This window comes from Amblyomma mixtum, chromosome 3, assembly GCF_055824585.1.
Source record: "Amblyomma mixtum isolate Tamu chromosome 3, ASM5582458v1, whole genome shotgun sequence".
Lineage (NCBI taxonomy): Eukaryota > Metazoa > Arthropoda > Arachnida > Ixodida > Ixodidae > Amblyomma > Amblyomma mixtum.
Genome location: NC_143014.1, coordinates 260,715,692 through 260,732,805, shown reverse-complemented (window position 1 = coordinate 260,732,805; position 17,114 = coordinate 260,715,692). Strand labels below are relative to the sequence as shown.

The window sequence follows — 17,114 nt, the reverse complement described above, 5'->3', positions numbered from 1 at the left end:
GACACCAACGCCAAAACCGACGCCGACAGCAGATTTAGCGGATTTTCGATGCCATCGCTTTAAAACGTTACAAGGCAATAGCGCGCTCCGTTTACTTTTGCCCACTCCTGTGCACCCCTTCAAAAGTTTATGCAAGGGTGCTCTGGGGAACAAATGTTATTTCTTTACAACCACGGCCTAAAGCTTGAAATGCGTGTAACAGCCGGGACATAGAACGAACCACGAACCACAATGATGGTGCCTTTTCTGTTTCTCGTTCCATGTCCCGGTCCTTTCATGCCAGTTTGTCCTCTCACTCAAAACACTAACTGACACCGATTTCTGCTTTAAATGCACTGTGTAACTTTGGAAAGTAAGGCTGCAAACTTCTTTTCAAGATTCATGGAAATACGGCGACGAAATATTTTTTTTTATTTCGCTAGTATTGCCTTCCATAAACTTTTGACGGCGAGTGTACATGGGCTAGGGTCCCTAATTTAGCTGTTTATTTTTTTATGTGCTGTTTTCAAAACGAGGTGCAGTGTTTTCCAAACAGGAAAAAAATAGACACTACGCTGCTCATCCTTTGTTGAAGAATAACGAACTTGTAGTGGCTTGCGGCTGTAGTAATGCCTGACATTAGTGTGCAACAACGCCGATAAGAACTAAAATGGTGTCGTAGAAGTTTTTTAGGAAAGAAAAAGGAGGCGGAGGTGGGTTTGGGGGGGGGGGGGGGGGACGGAAGCAAGTTTCGCTTTTATGCATACTGCGTCTGTCGAATAGCCCTTAGCAGCCCCGCTCACCCTCTGTTCAGTCGTTGAGAGGCGGTTGGGCAGCGGTGGTAGTTTTTCTTTTTTTGGTTCAAGTATGCGGGGTTCGATAGGCGTGACAGGTTACCGAATGTGTTTTGAAGCGGGACACGCGCTTCCTTTGACCGCACTCCGCTGTATGCCATGCTGCGCACCAAGCAACGTATCCTTATCTCCAGCGTCCCTGAAGGCTACTCTGAGGGGTTCTCCTGACAGGGGTCCTGGGCACTTTTTGGTGGCTCGTGGCTTTCTGCGTTCCGTTTACTTTTGCGGGCGAGATGGCAATCGGCCCGGAGACGGCGGACGGGACGCCGCAGTGCCGCTTTGGCAATGCTGGAGACAGCAACTGCAACAGATGCGGCAGCGCCTTACCTTTATCTCCTTGCCTTATGATTGCCAGCATCAACATGCATGTCGTCTGACAAAATGTTCGACGAATACATTAGTGTGGAAAGATGTTTACGGTTGCTTTATAGCCTAAGTCATAAACATAAAATCTCGGGAGGCATAAGCATTTCTTGTCACCAGAAAAACTGACAAGACCCATCGTTCTAATTAAATGGGCAATAAATGGCGCAATCAAGGCCGGTGAATGTGACTCGGGCAGAATGTGAATAAAAGCAGCCAAAAGGCAACGGACCTGCTCCATGCGTTCGACGGGTATAGCCACTGTGTCAGCTGGTGTAATGGCGCTGTTACAACAAAGAAGAGGAAAATGGAAGTTTGAATATCTGGAATATTTATATTTTTGCCTAAGCAATCTCGTTCAGTCACTTTTGTTTTTTATTGCTCCAGCCCGAGTGAAAACTGGGGTGACCCAGATTTTCTTTCGAGAGACAGGACGTAGGCATTTTGGCCTTCTTTGCACTCGGAGCACTCTGGAACAATTTTTGATGGAGCACCACGTGTCTAGACTGTAAATAAATATTAGAAATCGAATTAGGCAAGTGCTGGGAGCTTATTGTTGGAGCCAAGTCATTCTCACCTCCTCCTTAAGTTTTCGTGCGGACAATGCCTCGACATTGACAGGGCACAGTGCAAAGTATAACGACAAATAAAAAAGGGACACTACAAATTAATGCTTTACAGCTTTAGAGTATGACTCTAAATTTGAATTTCTTTGGAGGAGAAATTCCACAGGCCCGTGTACTGTGCGATGTCAGTGCACGTTAAAGAACCCCAGGAGGTCGAAATTTCCGGAGCCCTTCACTACGGCGTCTCTCATAGCCTCAGTCGCTTTGGGACGTTAAACCCTATAAACCTAAATCTAAACCTAAAGTTGATATAACAGACTGCCTGACATACACCCTCCTCGGAGAGAAAGAAGGCTTGAGCTTTAACGGCTCAAAAAAATAATGTCAGATGATGCAAAGCACGACTGAGGAGCAGCTAATCCAGCAACGTTTTTCACATGCGTTTTCTTCTTTAAGACGGGTTAAGTAAAGCATGATGCAACATAATATCACTCCCCCTGAAACGACAACTTCAGGAACTCCCCATATATCCGCGCATGAGCTGAAACTGTTTTAGATAAACTGGCTTGTCAGTTCGTTTTTTCTGCGTATTTTTTCTTATCTGCCTTCAGTTTATAATAGCATGCACTACTAATAAGAGAAATACGACAGAGAAAACAGCTTTGACTGAATATTAAAATTTTCTTCGGCATCTAAATTTAAAATTCATTAACGAAACTATGCGCCCAGAAAAAGGGCTTGCAAGAGATTTAAAGAGAAAGCTTCTAGGACATACTTAGAGGGAGTAATTGCTCAGTGCACTCTAATGAAGTGTTATCTGTTACGTTACGGCCGTACTAGGAAGGCTTTGTTTTATTTTTTGTATTACACGCTAATAATGTTTTTAGTTCTCTTTTTTTCTCGGGGGTAGGGAGTATATAACACTGACATAGGGTCTCGGTGCAAACATTCTTGTCTCCTGAGTGGTTGTTCTCCACGGGGATTTCCCCGAATAGTATTTTGCGAGATAACCCTACGACGCTTCACAATTGGCGCCGGGAACAAGAGTCCCGCACAGTTCGTGGAAGGAGGGCAAACTGGAGCGCACAAAGACGGGCGTCGCTTGCGCAAGTGCACGCACAGGCAAAGAACGCGGACGTGTATCGGTCAAGACGAATGATCGGGCTTTCCCGGACGGAGTAAGCAGTCGTGGGCGCGCGCCCGGCCCACGCAACACATTATTCCCCCGGATGCTTCGGACTTTTTTGAACCACTGACTCAAAAAGAGAAAAAAAAAATCTGAAGCTTTTATGTATGAGAATCCTTTTCATTCGCGGGGACCATGGCCTCTTCGAATTGAGTCGTGCGCATTTAAATCCCGATAATTTTGGACAAGCGCATTTGTTTTTCAACAGGAAGTTGTTTACCCTTGTAGTTTTCTACTAGTTATTGTCACAAACACGCCCCATTCCTTTTTTATCGTAGTCTTAACTACTAGGTGTGAGCGCAGGGCCAACTTTAGAAGCAAGATTCTGTCATGCATCAGAAGATTAGACCATTCCGACCAATATGTTCATTAAAATAGTCCACAGTTGCCTCACGATTAAAAGGAATGTCCACGAAAGTTGAAAGTTGAACATATAAAGCGGGGCACAGAGTGCGCGTGGTCTTCGGTAAATTCGGCGGCGAGGAGACGCGCATGTTTCAGGAAACCGCAGAAATACCCTTGAGTGGCGAGAACATTAGCTACCAAGAATTCTGACTGGGAGCTCCTTTTCACTACAAATCGTTCTGGGAAGCACTACGGACTGCTGAATACACCTCAGGTCATGCGCTTGGAGCATCGCATTTCATTAAAGAGGTGTAGTTTAGTGTCGCGAGTGTTACGTATACGCACAACCCATGCTCCTTACCGAACTACGCACATTGGACACCTTGCGGCCACCGCAATGTTTTCTACGCGGTGTGCGCTTTTCGCAAGTATACGTACAGGCGCCTACAGCCACTCTTCTTTTTCCTCTACCACTCGTGCGCTACTCCATTTCCTTCCTTTTACGCCACATATCCATCTCTGTTACCTTATCTCTCTTCTCCTGACTTCATTTTCGGCTGCGTTATAGTTCACAAGCTTACCGCTGAGTGATGCAGCTACGGTGCGCGCGGCCATTTATTTCCCTTCTTTCATTCATCAACCGCCACTACTTCAACTCCCTGGCGACTGCACATAGCAGAACGCGTCACTGATTGCATCACTTCTGGCGTGGCAACGTTTCTAAGCGATGCACGTTAATATATGTCCACTCCTGCCGCTCTTTACCTCCGACAGAGGGCAAAGGCTGGATGTAATTTATTACCTCTCTTCATCTTTAAAAAATCCTTGAACCTCTCTTTACGTGCCGATATACCTGAAAAAAAAATCATTTCATCACTTTTCTACCTATCTTTTGAATTTCTCTGTTGTATCCAGCCACAGTTTTCAAGCTGTCATTATGTTCCGTACCATTCGCTGTCCTTGCACGTCAGCATATTGTTAGCCAGGCTACGTCAAGAGCAAGAAAAAGGGTTCTGAGTGTTTAACGTCCCAAAGCAACTTAGGCTATGAGGGACGACGCAGTGACCGGCTCCGGAAATTTCGACCACCTGGGGTTCTTCAACGTGCACTGACACAGCATAGTACACGGGCTTCTAGAGTTTAGCCTCCATAGAATTTCGAACGCCGCGGCAGGGATCGAACCCGCGTCTTTCGGGACAGCAGCCGCGCGCTTTAACCACTTAGCCACCGCGGCGCCCCGCTGGAGAAAAGAATCCTCCAGTTATCTTCCTTGCCCGTGTCATGTGCAGTCGAGGCCACATTATGCTAGCAAGCCTCATGAACGTTTAGCGCAGTGGGGTAGTGCGGGGACCCAGGGCCCTACCTTTACCAAATCCCATGATCAGTAAAGTTGTTTGCCTCTCTCTCTCTCTGCAAAACTAAGCATTCGTTCTAAGGCTGCGTCGCCTCCGACTGCTTTTTATTTACATTGCTATTTGCTCTGTCGCTCTAAGAGACCACTGCTTACGTGCTACTGGACTTAAAATCTTTTCCCAATTCCATCTACTATTCTCCTATTCCTCTTCTAATTTCACGAAGGATGTGATTAACCCGTCTTTCTTTCCTTAACCCCCCCCCCCCCCGCCCCCTCTTCTCTGGCTGTATTTGAGTTCTCATAAGTTTCCTCCGATTATTTTACCTGCCGTCGCTCGCTGTGTTGTCCTTAGTGTCATTTCGAGCTTTTTTACCTTTAAACTTTTGCTACCATACATACAGTACGTACAGCCTTTGTCAAAAGTAACCAGGCTGCACGTTTTTCTTCTAAGTCGTATATTAAACCTATTATGCCAGCCCTCAAGCTTTGATCTCTCTATGGTAAGAAGAACCCCTGTTCTCACCTCCAAAGAACTTTTTGATCTTTAGGGAAGCCGTGAGGGCTCTGTTATACGGATAAGAAGCAAACCATGGAGTCTGGTTACTTTTGACAAAGACTGTAGTACGTATCCGCCGGATACGCTGTCTTTATACCTCCCTTGTTACTCATATCGGAGGCTGGCGATGGCAGCTTTGAAGTGCCTGCCAAATGGATCCCAGCTCATTCTTAATCTTACCAACCGCGGCGGCTCAGTGGCTTTTCTGTTTGGCTGTTCCCCACAAGGCCGCGGGATCGAATCCTTCTTTCAGTGCCCCTGCTTTGATGGAGGAGAAATTAAAACGCCCGTGCGCTGCGCGATGCAGTGCACGTTAAGAAACTCCAGTTCATGAAATTCAATCCTGAGCCTCTCACTACGGCGGCTCTCGTAGTCCATGAGCAGCTTCGAAGCGTTAAACCCAAATGCCACCATTATATTTCTTGCAAAAATAACCCTGCCATGCCATGCGTGTCATTTTATACGGTCCGCATCAAATGAACTGCAAAAGCGGTGCTCATCGTGCCATGGCTGTCAGCAGCGCTCAGGAGTTGGCAGGTTTAGTACGCAGAGTGCGCGATTGCCGACTATAAAAGGAGCCGCTTCTTTCGTTTCTGTTCCCCTACCTGTGGGCAACGCTCACAACATTCTTCACCAGATGAATTTCTGTCGAGCTTTGGAAGACTAGCGCTACCGTTTTCATGCAGGTGTTGTTTCTTGGGGGTGTCCTAGCAATGTATAAGTTTGTTTTCTGTCCAATTTTGTGCGGAGCGTAGAGGTCCGTCGGGCAGATGGTAGCAGCCCGACAAAGTAGCTCGCGGCATAGAAATCAAGGGGCCAGTTCAGCAAGTAACCAAACACCCGTTAGTGTCGATCGAGTACACTCTCCCTCGGTGCGTTGTGTTCTCTATGGCCCGCCTACTGCTTTGATTCTCGAAATTAACTGATCATGCTTCTTTCTTTTTTTAGCACGTCGATAGTTATGAGCTGCGGCAAGGACAAGGAAGCAAAGAAGTCAGAGGAGGGGGGGGGGGGGGGGCGGTTGTATAGTGTCAGTATTTGCTCCCCCTCCTCCCTCATTGCCGTAGCTAATTACAGCTATCATCATGTGGTTTCCCGGTGCTACGCGCGGCCGCATTGATCATAGTGAACAGTATGCCCATAGCGTCTACACTCGACCCGCTTGGGCAGCGGCCACTCCTGTGAGAGCGCGGTGACGAGAGCCATTCCGGCGCGCTCGTTCGGACCCTCCTTGGCGCTTTTTTCTTCCATCCTGCTATTGCAGTCTTTTGCGACACCTCGCCACGGCGTCTGCGACGGCGGAGCCAAGAACAACGGCACAAAGACCAAAGAAACGGAAGGCTGCCTCGAGGGAGAGGAGGGGCAAGGGCACACGAAACAAGCGCACGCGCCGGTCGTGGGGACGGCACCACCGCCGGAGGCGGCGTATCGTAGCCGCAGCAGAAGCAGCCCGGCCAGCCCAGCGAGCCAGTCGCTTCCTCGGACCGCAGCAGTGTGGACGTCGCGGCACAAGCAGCGCGGATGCGCGTTCCTTGTACGGCCCTCAAGTCGTGTACTACGTGCTGGCGAGTGACAGGCAGCGCCCACAGCGAACCATGGTAACGGCACCGACAAGCACGAAGGCGACAGCGGTCCGCTTCACTCCAGGCCCCGTCGCCCTCCTCGCGCTCTTGCTTTTGGCGCAAACCGGGCGGGTCGCATCCTATCCAGGTGAGGCGTCGCTGCGCGCGGCGCTGAGAGTTACGGCTGCCACTGAGATGTTTGTCACCCGCGGCCTTACTAACCGAACAGCTTTTTTTACCATCTATCGTTTGTTGAAACAGGCAGAACTTCGAAGGCTGGTAAAGAATGTAAATAGATTTGGTGTTCACTGACAGCCCATTGTACTGGACGGGAAATGACAGTGTTTCCCTTCGCAGTAAAATTGGTTGTCGGTGTCGAAATGGACTCGGTGTCATCGCGCTCGCTTAATTTCGCTATTTTATTACGCGAAGCTCAGTCTTGGCTCAGCTATTTCTCTTCAGCTTCTGCCTGACAATTACCAATCGGTGCGAGCGCGTGCGACCGCCGGCCTTCTCGGCCTTGCAAGGACTTGCTCAACTGAATGTCAGCGCCGGGCATCACGAGCGTGCTCAGACAATACCTCGGTCTGACAAACAGCGAATTAGTATTTGTATGGCTTACATGCGCCCCAGGAAGAAGGCAAAAGTTATGTAAGTACACACGTGACTACGAGTGGTTTATTGTTAGAGGGTTACATGCGTCAAAATATTTATTTAATTCGCTTGTAATTGAATGGCAGTTCATAATATATTTGGGCAAATTTCCCCCTCCTGCAAATTTACCTTATTTTTAAGTCGAAGCTTCAGACTAAAAAAAATGATTAAAATATTCAACGATTGGCAAAGCGCATGAAGGAGAATCTAGCCGTTGCTATAAGCAGATTAAACACCTAAAGTCGGCTTTTATTTTTTCGTGCCATTTTTTTTTCAAGTTTCTTTTCCATTTCTTTTGGTTGTCTGAAGTTCCCACTTTTAAATTTCATTACAAAATGGCCCTTTTTTGCATTTTGTGACCTCTGCAGCCAGTCAAATCAGCGTTCAGGGGTGCCCTCATGAGTGTATACAATAGAATGCCATCAGCAAAATGTACTTGTTACCAGCTTCTAGCAGTCGCTCCGGGCTACTTACTCGCTCTCTGTCACTGCATCCCCACTGCCTGCGCTGAAGGTCTTGTTCTCCACGTGCCGCAACCACTCGCAGCGCGACCTTGCGGTGCGACGCCAATTTCGCGCAAGCGTCAGGGTCAGGGCTGCGACCCGCCAGGAGCAATAACGATGGCACTAACGGGCGCATGGTCCCTTCTATCCCGCCACTCTTCACGTTGCGACTGTACAGCGTCACAGTTGCGCTCCAGTAGCGGACCGGTTATGTCGTTTTTTTAAGCCGGCCGGCATGAAGAAGCGACAGCGACATGTTTTCTCATTTTCTCGTCCTGTCTTTGGCACTATCCGGCAAAATTTTGTCGCAACAGCTACTTGAGAGTGAGTAGCCTATCGCAGTGAAGAGTTTACGCGGGCCGGCCTTATGAAACCAAAGACGGAACGAGTGAAAAGGCGCCTAAAATACGCAAACTGATGTGCGTAGTTCACAGTACGTCACCGCATTCTGCTCCTTACAGTACCTGAGGTGGTACAGGCAAAGAAAAGAAACGTCATCATGGTGAAAAGAAACGCCTCAGGGTAAGGCACGGACGGCGCACCCAGCACCCTTGCTGCAAACCCAGCGAAACGCTTGATCTACACCATGATGACATTTTTGCCGAGAAGATCGTTTGCGCATGCGATAATGTCGCATATTCGCCAGTGGCGCTTACAGCTATCGACGTGATTCCTCTAACGCGGCAGCTGCTCCTTCAGTGCTCTATACGTACACAGAAGCGCGAAAAGCAATTATGAACAAGAACGCACATTATTTGGATTTTCTGCACTCGTCAACGCGAGCTGTGAGGAGTTGTTCTTAGTGCATAATGAACAATTCTACCCATCGATGCCATGACAGGAGCATTGATTACAGGTTGTTTAATTTTTGTATTTTGTTGTTCGCGGTTCAGCTTGTGCCTACAGTGCTCATATTTTATTGCGATAGTTCGTTAATATCGCGCGGTGCTAGCTGGCTTCTCGCTGACGTCAACCTGGCGAGCACTTATAGACCGCCGGTTTCATGATCGGAAGCGCACATTGCGTACTGACTCAGCATCTATAGTAGTGAACAAAAATATTTGATATTCATGTTTTTCGAATTTAACTTTTTACTCCATTAAAACGTGTTGAACTTAGAAAAGCGCAATAAAAAGACAGGGACAAGAAGAAGAAGAAGCACGCAGGACAAACGCTTGACATCAACTAGTTCTTTACTCGGGAAAAAACACATATATACAGATACATAGAGGGCGGAAACAAATTATTAACCAAACAATGAATCGCCTTTATCACAAATGTGTTTAGCGTGAACAGGTATCAAGGTAAGCAATTTCCTTGCGTGATAAGGTCAGGGAAGGAGTGCTGATACAATTTTCAGCTTTCTTTACAATGCGATAGACCTCTATAATTTCTCTGTGAAGCCTCTCTTTTCCTTTACCGCACGTGCGTGTGGCATTGAACTGCGGCTCATTTGCTTTGCATTTTTTACATGACTTGCTGTGTTCTGCTAGGTGCCCATCCGTTGCTACAGCTTGCACAGCACGACGGTGTTCCCTCAACCTATCGTTCAGGCACCTGCCTGTCTGGCCAATGTACGATTTCTTGCACGAGAGCGGAATCTCGTAGACCACCCCTGTGACGCAGGTTGTGAAACGGGTGGCATGCTTCGTTGTGCACCCAAGATGGTCATTCACCTCGTTGACAGCTCGACACATTTGTGAGAGCTTATTGGGCGCTCAAAACACGACGGATACCCCGAACTTCTCGGCCACTTTTTTAAGCCGGTGCGACACGTTGTGTATGTAGGGGATCACCGCCGGACGCCTAGTCTGGGGTGCCTTTTCTTTTCGCTTCCCAGAGTTTAGCTCCTTCACTAGGCTTTCACTAGTTTAGCTCCTTCACTAGGGGTATCCGTCATGTTTTCAGCGCCCAATAAGCTCTCACAAATGTGTCGAGCTGTCAACGAGGTGAATGACCATCTTGGGTGCACAACGAAGCATGCCACCCGTTTCACAACCTGCGTCACAGGGGTAGTCTACGAGATTCCGCTCTCGTGCAAGAAATCGTACATTGGCCAGACAGGCAGGTGCCTGAACGATAGGTTGAGGGAACACCGTCGTGCTGTGCAAGCTGTAGCAACGGATGGGCACCTAGCAGAACACAGCAAGTCATGTAAAAAATGCAAAGCAAATGAGCCGCAGTTCAATGCCACACGCACGTGCGGTAAAGGAAAAGAGAGGCTTCACAGAGAAATTATAGAGGCCTATCGCATTGTAAAGAAAGCTGAAAATTGTATCAGCACTCCTTCCCTGACCTTATCACGCAAGGAAATTGCTTACCTTGATACCTGTTCACGCTAAACACACTTGTGATAAAGGCGATTCATTGTTTGGTTAATAATTTGTTTCCGCCCTCTATGTATCTGTATATATGTGTTTTTTCCCGAGTAAAGAACTAGTTGATGTCAAGCGTTTGTCCTGCGTGCTTCTTCTTCCTCTTGTCCCTGTCTTTTTATTGCGCTTTTCTAAGTTCAACATGTATTACCAACTCGCCCAACTTTCTGTATTGCTTGAAGTTCCATTAAAACATCCGCACAAGGTTAGTTGGAAGACAGAGTCAGGCTATTTACACAATACCAACCAATATTTATCATCGCATTAAGCCATAATTTCTCTCCACAGCAAAATTACTCGAGGACTCCTTGTCTGCGCTGCGTGAAAGTATCGGCTATAATATGAGTTTTTATTTCAAAATGACGCAGCATTTTCAAGTGTGCCTTTCCACAATACCTAATGCCGTCAGTACTTCGCACGCAAGCCTTTTCTGTCGGTCACTGCTTAGCACCGCCGCAGCAGGAAGCTGGCAGTGAACGTGTATAGTTTGTTTTGTCACTCTTGCAGCAGCTGGCTCACTTTCTGCTGGGCGCTGCTGGCTTTTTTGCCCCTCAGACGACGCGCTATGCTTATCCAAAGATGTTCAGTTGGAATAACTTCAGCAGACCGGCTAGGCCATTCCATTAGGTCCACCGTCCTCTTCTTCATCCAATTTTTCACCAGCGTGGACGATTGATTCGGCCTGTAATTCTGTCGAAACACGTATCCACATCCCAGGCTCCCAGATTCTTGCGTCCCTATTGAAGCATAACCTTCTTCAAGAATGCCCTGATAAATCTCTTCGATAATATGGTTCCTTGAATTCAGTGAAGGAGATAAACTCCACGAGCGGAGAACAGCCCCGTGTCATTACGCTTAAACCTATGTGGTTCAACGTGGCAAGTTGAGAGAGAGGAGCATATAAATTGGGTTTGGGGCGATGTATACAACGAATGTCATCATTTCCCTTCTTCAAGAACTTCGACTCCTCTAATAAAAATCCTGTTTTCCATTTGTCACTTATACACACTGGTAGGTGTTCCTTTATCTACATCATCCTGGAAACCCATATGTTTTCACAGCTGTGTGGGTCTTGATCTGGGCAACTGTAGTTTACATCAGCACATTGTGCATGACGTCATACAGTTCATGGAGTCACTGTAGAGCCTGATACCAGGGCTGCATCTTAGAAGATATAGATAATAGACAGTGTAGAGTTTTTTGGGGGCTCGTGCGAAGAATATTCTTCTCGACAACTCGGTTGGTCGTTCTGGCGTGCCTCTTGAGAATAACCAAAAACCAAACCTCCCCTTAATTGATAACTGTACAAAACTTGTGAAGGCCTGAACTGCGCTACTCTCAAATTCATTGAAAGCTGGTGGTGTTTCCTCCCGTAATTGTGAACGCTGGTTATGGCCATTAGAGCACTCCTTATGACGTTATGTTAACCTCAGACTCCAACTCATTGCTTATTAAAAAAAATGCGGTAATACATGCAACCTCAGAATATGTGACTAGAAAGTGACAGCAAGTTAACAATAATTTAGAACAGACGGAAAATGAACGCAATGGGAAGCGCCCATGAAAGGATAAAACTGAAAAACAAACTCAAGGCAAACAGTTACGCCCCCAACAACTCCTGGCGGAAGACGATGGCACCATTGCATCATAATAATGCCACCAGCGCTGAAGAAGGCAAAGAAAATTTCGGGGGAAGAAGTGTGCGGCTCGTGCTCTCTCCTCGGCCGTTCTTGCTGACCGCTGCGGAGCGTAAGTCTTTGGGCTTCGTTCTTGATCCGCCCGCAAGGCTAATTACCTACATGACAATATATTTGAACATAGATCAATAGGTCCTTTATAATATTCATATTGTGAATGTACATGAAAAAATGAAAAATATATCTTTTTGTTCACTACTAAATACCACGTAACTATTTATCACTTGTGCCTGACATCACGTGAGTTTGACACTTTCATCGCCTTCTCGACTTTGCAAAAGTGGCGAAGACGAGTATGTGGTAATGAAGGCCCCTTCCAGTAGTCAAAAACATTTTCATGTAGTATCACAACAAATGAAATGATACAACTCCAAGGTGTAGCTTTCGGTACGCACTGCAGAGTGGCGAACTGTGAACTGATTATCCGATAGACGACTCAGAACGCCCATGCCTGGAAACGTTTCCTGTGCGACATATGGCAGCGCACAATGGGCTATTGCTAATAAAAGCACAACGCGAACAGCGGTAAAGCAAGAACGTCACTTTTTTGGTAGCTGTAAATGACAGCATGGTTAGTTATCTTTTGCTGCACGTCGTGAGTGAAAAGCAACAACGCTATTTCTTGAGACAGGACCTACCGAAGCCTCCAACTTTTCGCATTCTCATTTCTACAGCCGTTTTGTAGCACCGGCGCCGCGTTCTGTGTTTCTTTCTCTGTCTGTCCGTCCATTCGGGCGCCATTGCGAAACGCCTAGTTGTAATGTTTCCCCCTTGCTTCTTTTGCCCACGGTAATCCCTGCATGAGGCCTCGCACTTTCCGAGCACCAGTAGTGAAGCCCTGTGGACACGCCATCGGCAACTGAAGCTGATCTCGGTATTGTTAGCCGGTGGCTCGAGAACAATCTTGTAGAAGCGCGAGTCGAAATCATGTGTTTTACATTGTGTGGTAACAGGGGGATCGTAGAAAAAACATGGCACCTATACACCTATAGATGCCTCTTTGCGCGTACTGGAGGCTTTTGTCCCTGTTAGAACAAATGATATCGGCATTTGATTTGTCTTGTGCGCGTTTTTCCGTAGCCCGCAGTATTACGTTTCACTAGTTTCCTATAAGTGCGCAACATTGCAAGCACACTTTGGTAGCCCAGGTACTGGGACATCCCGACGCAACTATGCCTACCTTTACAAAAAAAATTAAATATGAGAAGAATCTCTGAAAGAGCGTGCATGCGCATGCGACTGTCTTGAGGTTACCGCAGCCTGTTTACGTCGTCAAGGATACTTTCGCTACTTTCTATCTTCCCGAGGGCTCTAAAGATTCCCCTGGGTTTTTCCCCTTCGATGTTTGGCGCGGCATCCTGCTAAAGGCGTGTATTCCATCGATATTCGCGTCATTATTTGCGCACACTTTCGCGCGAATATCAGAACACGACAGTTCGCCAGCTACAACGAAGGTATGATCGGCCGAGCATATGTTTGCGGCGCGTTATAATGTGACCTGCTGTACATATTATATTTAATCGCTCGCCAAACGGCATGTTACCTTGTAACATTGTGCACTAAAATTTTGTTCCGAGTTGTATATTAAGTACTGGTGTAAATATTTTACGAGTAATTTAAGATGCCGCTAATAGCTTCTGACCGCGAAAGTCGTTCGATCAGGGATAAACTTGCCGTATACTCCAAACTGTAGCATTTGTGCTAGTTATGAGCCGCCAATAACTTTGTTCAGACACAGCCCACGGCCTCTTCAATGTAGAATGAGTTGCCTTTCACCTGTCCATTCAAATGTATCGTCTTCGTCTTGGTCAGCTTGCTATAAAGCAGCGGAAATTCTAAGCGGCAGTGATTATTGGAGCACTTTTCCACCACCTTCTTCACTCTATTGTGTCTTAACGCTTCGCTGGCCCAACCATCAAAGCGAACAGCCATATGATCTTCAGAGCAGAGCGAAGGGCCTACCCAACCATTTCAAACCACTCCTTTCCTTATGTGACCTCTTTCATTGCGTTGCTCCAGAAATTTTCAGTATCTTCCGCATTACCATCTGCCAACCTAAGGTCACAGTTCCACAAAAACCTTGTCCGGCAAGGTCAATATTTTTTTTTATTTGTACCGGCGAGCATCATGCTTTGCTACCAGGAAAGCGAGAAACCCGATACGAGGAATTTTGGAAGAGGAAGAACACTATTTTCCAGCTCACCTCACGCGGAAGAGGTTTTCAATAGACAACGGTCGTAGGAAGGACAACCAGCCCTAACCTCCTTTTCACTGCAGGAGCAGTGCCGACCAAAAGGGTTCAGTGAACCCTCGCCGGTACTTCCGCAATCCGGATTGTCGTGGGCGCCTGGATATCATTTTCCTGCCTGTGCCTTTTTTTCATTTGTCATTTTCTGTTTGTCCTACTCACTCCTGGGAGGGAGGAGCACCTTGACCTTGGCTTTTCTCTTCGTGTCCATTTCCGTCTTTGTTTGCGAAGCAGCGATGGTCCCTCCCGTTGCCTTCGCCCCGGGAATCGGCTTCGGTGACTCATCCCTGCCCCTTCACTGCGCTTCCGTCTTCCATCTCTCGTGGGTTGATGGGGGCGGGGGAGCTGGCCGGGCCGCACGTTTTGTGCCGTTCGTGACAGGCAGAACAATCGCCAGTAGAGGAGGGTGAGGGGAGGCGTTTTCTTTTCTTTTCTTTTACATCCATATTTTTTTTTAAACGATACTTACTCATGGGTACACGCCGTTGGTGTCATATTGAGCGTTTGCATGAATTCGACAACGTGGACTCAAGTCGGCCTATTGCCCTGAAATGTTCCTGACGGGCTCGTGTAAATGCTGGCGGGTCCGCCTGAGCGACTGTCGGGTCAAGCCATCCCGGCCATATTGGTTGGATTGCCTCGCTAGGCCTCCTCCACAGATCGCACTGAACCAGCTCCCCCCTATAGACTCACTGAAAAAAAAAACAACTGTATTCAAGCCTGAGAATATGATTATCTGGTGCGGAGAGCGGGAGTAGGAGCCTCCGTGATTTTCACTGGAAAAGCTTCTAGTTGTCTCGCTAGCACTGAGTCCATATAAACTCGCAGACGCCGTTTTGGAGTGGCATTTCTCACTCCGACGTCTGACTCAACCGCTGATGTCGGGAAGCATGTGTCATAACTCCCCAGCCCGTTCACATGGTTTCAAGGGGTCCTTAGCAGGCTGAGTAACAAGTCACATGTGATTCCGGGAGAAGAAGCTCTCGACGATGTCCCGTGTCTCATCACGTGATCGAAGCGAGTTTGGCGTACTGCTCAAAAAGAGAACGAATGGGCGGAACGGAGCGGTTCACCTATCGTAGTCAGTTCTTCCTCTTGGCTAGGGTGGAACATCTGTGAGTTTCTTTATCAGTTGCCTCGCTAATTCGCTTCATTTGTTTGCACAGCTATAATGGAATGGGTCATTGAGTCGCTGTTTGATAGAAAAGTTGCCTGAACTTCTCGTATATGGCCCTCGCCCTGCGCACAGGTGTCCTTCGCAATATTCAACCTATAACTGTCGAACACACATCACCGGTATTGGTTATAGTATATACCCAACAGTTTTAATAATCGCGTATTTCCTTTCTTTTAGAGATTAAACTTTGCAGGGGCAATCTTAGATACAACCTGCGTGCGAGGAAACGGAGTGGCAGGCCAAGGGCTTGTCGAGGCGAATATTAAAGAGGGGGCATTTACTCCGCCGATGTGGACGAGTGTATTCTAGCACGTGACGAGCATGCAGTACAGGCTCGTACCTCTGCGCCAAGAATTTGCCCCCGACTTCTCATTGCGACACGGACGTAATCTCCCATCGGATATTTGCGTCATTAGCAGTCTTGAAAAGCAGTGTCTTCAATTGTAGCCTCCTTCGGTCTTTCGAAAGGCGGTGTTGCATGCCTCTGGGCCTTCTCGGTTCGTTTCGCGCACTGAAACGGATTTTTTCTTTCCTTAGTTTTTTTTTTCCCTCTGTGCGGAGCTTATATAACTCAAGCCTACCGACTTTCCTTCCTTCACCGCAAAAGGAGCGGAATAAACAAACTGCTCCCAACAATTCCGTTTGCCACTTTTATGTGGAATACAGTATTGGTGCTTGCAAATGATCTACCATTGCACGAACCGAAGCTTGCAGACACATTCTTGTGTTCCATAACTTTGCTTAGTACCGCATAGACCTTTCGGTCGCTCCCCTACAGAACTTTCTGAGCTTGTAGCGTGTGCCTAGGCAAACTTATTAGACGACTGCGTTAAGGTCCCGTTCAGCGGAGAAGCCTCCGCAGTTGTTGGCGCTGGCGTGTCGAGAAAATCCCTATTGGTAGAGAGGGTGATGACGTCACACACTGAGCTGAGGAACGAGAACGACTAAACCTTGAGTTGAATTGTGGTCAAGAGGTCGTATATAGCACGACTCAAATGTCATTATGGCAAGTAAGAATGCAACGTGAATTAATTACGCTGAAAAGAAAACTACGATAACCAGTTGGGAATTCAACACATGACCCTTGCGTTTTTTAAAGTACATATCAGCGTGGAGCACGTGTAAAAAAACCTCAAGTCTTTGTTTAGCCCTATTTGGAGCGTTGCTTAGTGAAGAACGGTTCGTCAGGCTCTGAGCGCTCAGGGAAAGCCAGCCTTCTCGCCTAGAAACACTGTCCACCTTAACCACCACACATGGCGAGTGGAACTTTGGAGAGTTTTTGCCGCCTACAATAGCAGGAGTAAATAAGTCGAAGTAAACATCATACTGTCAATATATTCAGTTCAAAAAGGACACATCCATATTTTGAAAATTCCGAAACTTGCGAAATTGTTTCCAGCGTGACACTATGCCATGTTGGTTTTCGGGTCTATCCAATAAACAATTTTGTTTGTATCATGTTTTATATGCAAGTAACTGCCCTGTATTTTGTTCATTCAGCTTTGACAACCTCTCCTTCTCCTTCCTGCTATAATACCTGTAAGGCAAAGCACGTAACACAAAGATATACGGAGAATAAAAATCCTAAACTAGTTTTCGTTCGGCGTTAACTAAAGCTCCGCTCCTATATGAGTTTTTTGAAGCCACCTCTGGGATTTCTGGTAGCTCCATTAAACTGTCAAAAGTGCTCAACAC

General features: G+C 47.1%; 1 protein-coding gene across 1 annotated transcript in view; it reads left to right on the top strand.

Moving 5' to 3' along the window:
- Window positions 1–6,598: 6,598 nt before the first annotated feature.
- LOC149354574 (uncharacterized) overlaps window positions 6,599–17,114 on the top strand; it is a 44,453-nt gene continuing 33,937 nt past the window's right edge. Inside the window, exon 1 of the mRNA XM_089583428.1 lies at window positions 6,599–6,913. Within this exon, the coding sequence (XP_089439554.1) occupies window positions 6,799–6,913 (115 nt within the window). The 5' untranslated portion in view covers window positions 6,599–6,798. The remainder of the gene's footprint in view (window positions 6,914–17,114) is intronic.